This window comes from Amblyomma americanum, chromosome 9 (assembly GCF_052857255.1).
Source record: "Amblyomma americanum isolate KBUSLIRL-KWMA chromosome 9, ASM5285725v1, whole genome shotgun sequence".
Classification (NCBI taxonomy): domain Eukaryota; kingdom Metazoa; phylum Arthropoda; class Arachnida; order Ixodida; family Ixodidae; genus Amblyomma; species Amblyomma americanum.
In genome coordinates, this window is record NC_135505.1 from 106,752,706 (window position 1) to 106,762,562 (window position 9,857).

At 47.3% G+C, this 9,857-nt stretch overlaps 1 protein-coding gene across 1 annotated transcript; it reads left to right on the forward strand.

Moving 5' to 3' along the window:
• Positions 1 to 5,962: 5,962 nt before the first annotated feature.
• Positions 5,963 to 9,553, forward strand: LOC144105304 (uncharacterized). Its single transcript, XM_077638443.1, has 4 exons — positions 5,963 to 6,944; positions 7,651 to 7,719; positions 7,878 to 7,967; positions 9,419 to 9,553. The coding sequence occupies exons 1-4, from the start codon at positions 6,024 to 6,026 to the stop codon at positions 9,518 to 9,520; spliced, it is 1,182 nt and encodes a 393-aa protein (XP_077494569.1). The 5' UTR covers positions 5,963 to 6,023; the 3' UTR covers positions 9,521 to 9,553.
• Positions 9,554 to 9,857: the final 304 nt, after the last annotated feature.

Below are 9,857 nucleotides of genomic sequence, written 5' to 3' on the forward strand. Positions count from 1 at the left end.
TTTGCTTGAGCTGCCCTTGTAATATGGCTTCTTTTCAGCTACGTACACGGGGTCTTGCTTGCACTGTTCCCGGCACGTGGTCTCAACTAGCACGAACCCCGGTACCTCACTTAGCTTGCATATAATCCGTCTGCTGTGCTCGTGGACGCGGAGGAGCACTGGACTGGTGACGCGGTGTTGCTATCGCACGGCGACGATCCACCTGTGTATGTCACTCGGCTTCTCAGCCGATGAAACTACTACCCTGTCTCGAGGCAGCGCCGTTAGGACGATGTAAAAAATTGTAGACCACTGCAGCGTGCTGGTTTGGAGAAATGCGAAAGCATTAGCGTTTGAACGTCAGAAACTTCTTTTGCAAGTCATCGCTGTCATGTGACACTTATCATCTGGCCCTTGGAGGACGACAGCAACCGTTTTTTTTTTTTGTAAGTCATCGTTGTCTAACATCAGCACACATCCCCAACACACTTTACTGTCGTACACACCACAACGCGTTCACTTCGTACCCCTCTAATACTGTTGAACCGACTTTGCGTGGCGTATGCGCTGCGCGCCAGCCTGGCACACAGAGGGCTTTAGTTCGAACCGCAAAGCCGGCAAGTTTCCTTTTTCGAAAGGCCATTTTCGTGCGGACACGATCTGGTTACGCGCTCTGCCGACAGGTCCTGTACACGATACTTATGAGACAAAAAATGCTCCCGCATTGAAATCATTGCAGAGCAAGCATGCGTTGTTACTCCCAGTTCAGTGAGCGTGCAAATGAGCGTATGCACATTATAGTAAAGCCGGCGGAATCCCCTCACACCTACTGAAGATGATGCTGACGACAGCGGTCTTAAATTGGCAAACTGTTTCGACTCTATTGGTCCCTAGTCGCCGAGACGGCGCTGCAGCATCTGCACTGCTTCGTCATAGCAGGCCTGGGTTCCTTGTAATCACTTACTGAGAACGAGGCGGGCCCGGCGAGGAAGCTTTTTAATGGTGACTTCCAATCGAAGAGTTGGAGCACTTCTGGAGCAACGTTTCCTGCTCTTTTCGGAGCAACTGTATTCCAAACGCAGATCTGAGGCACGGATCGCGTCTTCCAATCGTAGACAGGGAGCGGTTGCCGAGCCGAGATTGCTCCGTGGATCAGTCGGGACTGCTCCGCCGAAATTGGCGGATCCGACCGGAAGTTTGCGTGACGTTCTTTTTCAGCGGCGATAGCGGCGCCTTATATGGTCTGGCCAGAGCAAGTGTACTCCAATCGCAATTTCAGGTCGCGCGCTCTGCGCCGGATTCAGGCGCTCTGTCACAGAGCGTGCAGACCGCTCCGGGCCTGCGATTGGAATTCATCATAAGTGATGGAAGTTTGGCGCTGCCGGTAAGCTCTGATTTCGGTGCACCACCTCACGGAAGCATTTAAAGCAAGGCTGCCAACAGCTGACCGTTTAAAGATTCCAGGTGCCGATTCGGGTGCTTTATGCCAGTGTTCTTTGGAGTCTGCAGCGACGCTTGCGTCTATTCGGTGCTGCGCACTGCAGGAGTTGTCGCTTGCGAAACTGCTATGCTTTGAGCAGACATTTGGTGTTTAATGCTCGGCTGTCGTATTAAGAGGCCTACAAGTTGTCGTTTAACTTTCGCTGTTAGTTGTAGTTTGTGCAGCACAGCCGTCAGTTAATGAGCGTCGGCTGTCAGCACTATTTCTTTGGCCTAATTTATGATGATGGCATTCTGCCTTCGCCGACTTCTTTTCTCCGCCCTCAGATTTTCATGCTATCTTCTGTTTAGTCCTGCCTCGTGCTATGTTCGGACTTTCATTTTCAGGTGCCTAGAACTGGTATCCAGAACTCCGGCTGCCAGTTCAGTCCTCGACCGTTGGTCTGGCATCAGCCCGTAGCTGGTGTTTGGGGTCCATAATATATCTATTGACAAATGAATTCTAGGGCTTCCACGGTATATTTTCATCATCTGAGGCGTCCGCAGTTCTCCCTAGGATCTCCTCCAATACGATGAGGGCCACACATCTCTCTCTCCATGTTATTCACTCATATTACCTGCGAGATGAACCTGGAAGCAAAGCTCTTTGATCAAGGCACATGTGAAACTCAGCCTCAAAACCTTAGCAGTCCCATTGGCCACTTTGCGAAGGTTAGCAAACAGTCACGCCATATATAAGCTGAACTATTTGATATCGGTGCCATCCTGGGCCTGTTATTTCTCTATTTTCTCTTCTGAGCAGTGCGCGGAAGTTCATCTGAACGCCGAACGTGCCGTTCTGTTAACTTTGGAGTATTGGTCCAGTGAGGCCATCCGATTTCAACGCGTGGCTGTAACGGGGAGTTTCGGATCTGGTATCATCAAAGAGCTCCGTTAGGAAGCATAGGAAAGAGAAGAGAAACAGGAAACAGTAAAATCAGAATGTCATCATCATCATCATCCTCATCATGATCATCATCATCATCATCATGATCAGCCTTACTCCACCCACTGCAAGGCAAAGGCCTTTCCCATGTCTCTCCAATTAACCCTGTCCTTTGCCAGCTGCATCCACCCTCACAATGTATCGTCGATAAAATACAGGAGCTAAATGGGAAACTGTTGGGAATGCATTTACGCAGTAGTTGTCCCGTGTTGAGCGCGTGTCTCTGCAGTTTCGTTAATTCCACTACTAGGACGAATGTCCTACATCTTTATCATAGCTGCCCACGTCTACTCGCATTCTCTGCTACTATCGTATCAAACCAATCATTGCAGCAGCAGCTCACGTCGGATTACATATGGATAATTCAAGCAGGGTCCGCGGCATCGAGCCGTATCCTATCGTTTCGAATTTTAATTTCGGAGCACTGACATTTGCATTACTGGACTTCGTAAGTGTGCCCAAGCAGTAAGGCTATACATTCGTACGTGCTCAACTTTTAGCTTGTTACTCTAAGCCGTCTTTGACCGACCAGATACCCTTTTGGCTGTTCTTTGAAAGCCCTAAAAAGGGCCATGAATTTAAACTAAATAAAATATTTTATAGCTTTGCAATGGTATGCCGCGGGGGCAGGACAATTCTCAACACGTAAAACGTCATTTTTCTGTGTGAATGCTATCGGGCTCCGGTCGCGCCCTCGAAACCCGTCGCAGCCGTTCATTGCCAGTGGAATATATGCTGCTAAGCCCAAGGTCTCAAGTTCTATAACGGTCATAGAATCCGCAGTGCGATGGAGACGCGAAGCAAGACGTCCATGTACCACAATCCTGATAGTCTTTAAAGAACCGCACACTGCCGAAATTAATTCGAAGCCCTCCACTGTAAAGAGTGTCCCATAGCCCACTACGCTGCTCTTGCGTGTAAAAGGATTCCAAACGATCGACTTTGCGCCGTTGTATGTACACACAGTGATACATCGTTTCTGCTGGACCCTCAATCATTCATGGCCTCTTCGGCAAAACACCGCTGCGTATTCATTCATCGTGTCCACGTGCCCTTCACGCGCTGTGGACGACTAATGTTTCTCGGCGCGACCGACCATTAACGGCTTTCTTTACGTCCGCCGGGCAAGCCGTGTCACGAAACCACTGCGAGGCGGTGTTTTCCTCTCGCCGTTGGGCCACTTGAAATGATGGCCTCCAGCCAGCGTGCGTGACCACTATGGTACCTGCCAGAGGCAGTCGTGCACGAAAGGCTTATTTGTCACCATATACGTGCAACCCCTGGCAGCCCTCAAACAGCCACCGGTAGGCCCTGTGCATAATTGAGCCCGCAGCCAAGCGTTTCGGATATTACAGGGAAAGGGACAGTTCTCCCCAGCGTATGGCGCCACGGTGCATACAATGTTTTGCCAAGTGAACTAGCTGAAGGGATAGATGCAGCCGCCCACGAAAAGGGGAAAAGGAGTCTCCTTATGATGGTCGGCTGCCCCTCGAGTTGCCATGTCTGGTAAATAAGTCTCCAACAGCCTTTAGGCGTGAATTTGTGCATGTGTTTGCGTGCGTGCGTGCTCAATTAACTCCTAATGAACCGCTGCATGATGTGATAGCATGCATCATGCTTTTCCGGCATTCAAAGAAAAAGGGCTGTCTCTGTGAGGCATCTACATGAGAACTTCATGAGAGCAGCGGTGCGTCGTTCACATTATCGAGTTCTTGAGCGAGGCAATGGCTTGAGGCAGCCTGTATGTCATGTTTGACAACGCCAGTGGCGCAGAGGGTGTAGCGCAGAAAACAACATCCGGCTGTAAGATCATCACTGGAAGAACGCTCGAGACGTTCCGCGCAGTTCTCAGTTTCTTCTCGAGATGATGTGACCAAGATTAGAAGCGATGGATTACTTTCAGCGTAAGTGGTACAGTCTATCTTACCGTCGCATGCGTGGATGTCGGTTTGCCCAGTCAACCCACGCATATTTTCCCCAGCATTGCCAAAGCAGGAGCTCCGCATCAGCAATCTTGTGCAGTTGTATCGCGCCAAGACTCGAAAATCTAAGGCGTGATCTTTTAACTTCAGTCTATTCCTGAAGTAACGAAAGATTTAAATAACCCCTACACTTTCACATGATTTCTGAAAGATATTTGATAACCCTAGTGTCAAAGTGCTCCTTCTTAGTGATGGAAATGTACAGCGCAAATAAAGACGAGGACACAAGAAAGGCACATGGAACACACGAGCGCTGAACTCTCGTGTGTTCTACGTGCCTTTCTTGTGTCCTCGTCTTAATTTGCGCTGTACATTTCCATCATGAATTGCCAACATGCCCAGACTGCCACCTTAGTGAACTATACTTCTTAGTGAGTCTCTCTATGCTTTTAGAAGCTGCAGTTTGGACATGTTGATAACTCTGCAATTTCGGATACCGTGATATAAGTTAACTATGCCCAAACAACAAGCACCCGATGACGTCCTAATAGTCGTCATCACCTTAGTCAGCCTAAACACGCCAATTGGCATCTCCCATGCCACTCCTATTAACCAGGGTTTTCAAAAACTTGAAAACGCTTTGATTTTTTTTTAATACATTACCCCTCTGGTTATGGTTATGAGAATCTCACTTACCAACTCAGTTCTTCTTCGGCAAAGAACCTAACGCAACATCCCCGATACAGCCTGCCAAAGCTCAGAGGCTTTCTTATTGGGCTGTAAATATCCATTATATGTACACGAATGGACCCGATTAGGGGACAAATCAAGGTTCTTCCTGGAACAAACTTAAGGGTTGCTTGTGTTGTGTCGAACAGAAGCACGTGTGATGGCGTGTTTCGTTCTTTAGTGGTCGGTTTTCATAAGAAGGCAGAAAAGTATGTCGCTAGACTTTTTCCCGTTGGAACAAGAGCAGTTTCAGGAACTGATGCATTTGCCACGTGAGTGCTACATTTTTCTTCTTGACGTCAATCAGCAGAGCAAAGGGCACAAATATAAGACTAATACGTCAGACTGCAGTACCAAGCTTCATAGAAAATAGAAGCTTTAATGCCGCAAGTCGTGTGATTGACAAACGTAGGTAGACACAAGCATTATTCACGGTCAGTATACAGTGGTGACATTCTGATTGTGCGCACAGGATTGTGCGCAACCGTGGTGGCAAGTCGGCACATTTACAGTCTTGGTGAAAAATCTTAAGGCCATAGCTTTGAGATGCAGCGAAATGATTGTTCCTAGATTATTCCGTATAGTGCATCGTCCAAAGCACAAGTGAAACAGAGAGTTTCTCTACCGTAAGAAGAAACCTTCTGCCCACATTTCAAGGAGGTCATTCGCTTTTTATTAATTAATTAATGGCCTTGTTATGAGGCTGAAGCGAAAAACGTTTGGCCTTCAGAGTTTTGTCCAAGACTGTAGATATCTTGTCACCGCATGTATATTAGGAAGGAGTAAAAAGACACGAGGACCTTTTACCTCTTCGCTGTCAGCCAGCATGTTAAGTCTTGCCATGCCTTAGACACGACATACGCTACTGTGTACTGATCTAAAATGCTCTTTTTCTTTCAGGCCCTCAAGACAAGGTCTTTTTCGTTCGAGCTAGACGAGAAGTGGGGCCTGTGGCAGAAGCGTCGTATATGATGAAGCGCTTTCGAAAATACGGCATCGTATGCCGACTGTTAGGATGCCTTTTCATAGAGGGCATCTGGGATCGTTCGCTGAAAGAGGCCAGGGTCCGGTTGATTAGCGTCTATACTCTCTGTTCCGCTGCATGCATTCTGCTAAGCGTAACACTGGCGACGTTTCTCATTAGCAAGCTTTTCCTGATGTCCGGCATTGCTCAGTCCTTTACGAAGTCCCTTTTGTTCATCCTCAACAGCGTCTTGATCACCAGGATCACCCTCAACTTCGGTTGCATGGTACGGGGATCGTCCGGGCTGCTCCAGTTCCTCCGAGACTCGCAGGAGTACGAGAAATCCACGTCTTTCGTGCTCTCCGAAGACTCCGAGATTCGATGGCGCCGGAGGGGCGCCCGCGTGCGGAAGTTCGCGAGCGTGATGGCGTCGCTCGTTACCTACGCCTTGGTCATTAGAGTTCCCGTATTGACTCTGGTACGAGGTGATGAGGAGTGGTGGAGGCTCTGCGCGACGACCGTTAATATATTCTCAACTTTCGTAATGATATTCTACGACTGCGTCCTGTACATCGTCCTCAGCTGCTGCTCGGATGTCCTGGCCGATTACGTACGCGCTCAGGTCGTGACACTCCGCAGGAAAAACAGCCGCATGCACCCCAACCAGCAGACCCGCCGTGAGGTGGAGAAAGTTAGGCTCAATGTGGCCGCCATCAAGAGCCTCAAGCGGTCCATCAACGAGATCTGGCATCCAGCTTTGGCTTTTTGGGCAGCGTGCCTGATCCTGATAGCGTGCATCACTCTGTATGCTATCGCTGCCGGTGACTTTTGGCATCCTGATGTTTGGATCACGATGGTCTACTCTGTGCACGCCTCATTAAGCTTCGCAGACATCGCCATCTTGAGCCAAGCTATTAGCGATGAGGTGAGCCGGAGATTTATGTTCTCTTTGTTCGTACGCTGTATACCACTTGGCTCAGTAGCTTTTTAGCTGTTTCCGGCTGCTCTCCAACGATAAATAAGTTTTATCACTGTGCTTTAACCTCGTTTAACATTACGTACATTGTAATAGTCGTCCACTGGTTTTCCGGAAAACTGATCACGTCCGCAGTCATAGTCACTGAGCATTCATTGTTCTCTCGTCTAGTCAGCTTTACATGGTCATTGCAGTGGTATACGCGTTCTGAGCAGCCTCCCCCGTAGGTTGCCTTGTCGGTATCAGCCTCCTACTTAAAGCGGCAAAATTAAAGCATGAAGCCCTCATCAGGAAAAAAAAATGTGTAACCAGAGAAGAGGTGACAACTATGCGTCCATGTCGCTACCTCCGGACACCTGCGGGGAAGCCTCTACGCACTAGATTGATTACCCGAAGGGATGTCTGGTTGGGTGAAGGCAAACGTGCAGGGGCCCGCAAGCACCCCCGTGCACCATTGACACAAAACTCAATGAAAAGGAATCAACGTCCTTAATGCTGCCGCTTGCCAACACTTGTTTTAATTGGGGGTCCCTCTGATTTTTTCTATTCACCAATTCAACGAAGTCGATATCAAAAATTGAATGTCAAGAAACAGTGAAATCATGCACATCTGGACAACACCAGTGGTATTTATACGTTATTATTTTCTTTTCAGGCACAGAAGCTGAAGGAGGCTACAGTTTGCGTGGGCATGTCGGGAAACGCGGAGGGTTTTAGAGAGGAGGTAAATAAACCATAACAACTCTTTCATTTATACATCATGACAATTATTTTATTGATAAATTATTCGATTGATTGATTGATTGATTGATTGATTGATTGATTGATTGATTGATTGATTGATTGATTGCTTGATTCTATTTGCATTCCTTCCTAAAACAGGTACAGTATCTGCACGACACCATTGATCCCGAGTCGATGTGTCTGACTGGGGCAGGCTTCTTCAGCCTCAACAAAACCCTACTCGTGTCTGTAAGTTTTTAATCATAGACAAAGACTAATTAAAATTACACGCTTGCATTGCAGCAAAAAAGGTTCTTGGGCATCATGTACGATGCCAGAAGGCTGTTCAGCTTGATCTTTATCGCCGCTCATCGAGTGATCGTACGCGACTTTTCATTATCAGAAAAAGCTCGTTGGGAAGGATGGCATGGCGGATCAGGAGCATTTGTAACTAAATATTGTCTTAATCGAGACGTAAAGTGCGGTCCTGTTCGGCGGATACTACTGAATAAATCAATGCTAAACATATTATAAAAAAATAATATGGCACGATTGAGGTTCTGTAACGTAATTTTCAGCGACAGCTAGTTCGCCTGCCGGCTTTAACTTGCCTCAGTCGACTCCTTGCCTCCTATTAGGCAGCGCGGATAGCAGGATCTTGTCGGCGGGTTTCGCAGCAGTAGCTACAGCACCCATCTTAACCCTCTTGTTTGTGACCTCGATTGTACTCGAGAAGACCTTGCCAGCCAAAACTATGAATCCTTTACCTTGTCACAACACACATCGGTTGTCTTATTAAAAGTATAAATCAACAGGGGCAGTCGCTCCACCAACTGAGCTAACCACAACGGCTATGAGATGGTACTGTGAGAGCGGACTGATCAACAGCTCGACAGGGGGCAGAGTTCGGCACTCTTTCGCGTCTACCCAAGTGCAGAAGTACGGCTGCTCTTCAGTGTGCCCTAATGAGAAATTATTTCCTAATCACGTTTACTTTACGCGCAAGATTCACAAAAGTTCGCTCACTACTTCCTCCTGAAGACTCGCTTGAAAGCGTGAAGAAGAGCGTCAAATTCTAATTTTAAAATATACACAGCGAACAGCGAAAAAGCAGAAAGTTGGCGATAACACGAACGCACGCTCGCAGAAAATAATTTTGTCGCACATTGACGACGCCATGTTCTTCGTTTTTAAGGCGAATGCAGCTGCTCAAAACTCAAGAGCTTTCAAAAAATGTTATCACATTATACACAACATGAAAAAGGTGAAAAAAACACGAGTCGGAAATGAGAAGATAAATCGCTTTGAAAGAATCTGTCAAGATGTTCATTTTTTACTACGTGGCAAAAAGGTGCGCTTTTTCAACCGATTCCACCGAATAATTTTTTTTTCATTCTTTTTCTTTTTTCCTTCTTGTTCTTGACTTCTCTTTGTTAATAGCTTGTAAGCCGATAATGCTGAATACCATCGAGTTTTGAACATGCGCTGCTTTACAGATGGCTAGAAAATGATGAAAATGGGCCAATAGCACCATATCGTGCTCACTCGCAAGTTACTTGTAGCGCTTGTTAATTTAAGAGCATGAGCCAAGTCGTTCAGCAGTCTCCCATTTGGAATCAAACCAGATGCCTTAGGTCGTGAAAACAATGGCGCAGGTGCAATGATGTGCTCAATATGGGGTGCATAATCTGTACTTACAGATGGCAGGCTCCATCATCACCTACTCCGTCATCTTGGTGCAAACTGGCGACGAGCTCGCCGAGCACGTGAACGTTGGCAGCTTGGTCCGACAGCATGCATGACGCCAGCGGTGAGGGAGGTGTCTTGAGTCCCCGTTATATTGCTAATAAATTTGTATCCAAAAAATCTGCGAAAATTATTTTTCAGAGGAAGGCTGTCGACCATTCACGACTCCATTGACGAAAACGCATCATAAACTAGTCGGCTTAACCCTGTAATATGCGTCGCATCACGTAGGGCACAGACCTACGTGACACGCCTGAAAGTATGCGTACACACACAAGCATGAGCGAAAACTGTACAGCTTTTATATGTGCTTGGAGATTCTTATAATTTTGTCGCATTACTGCAGGCAGGGCCTTTTGCGACGTTTATTTTCACAGAAAGGTCAAAGCCACC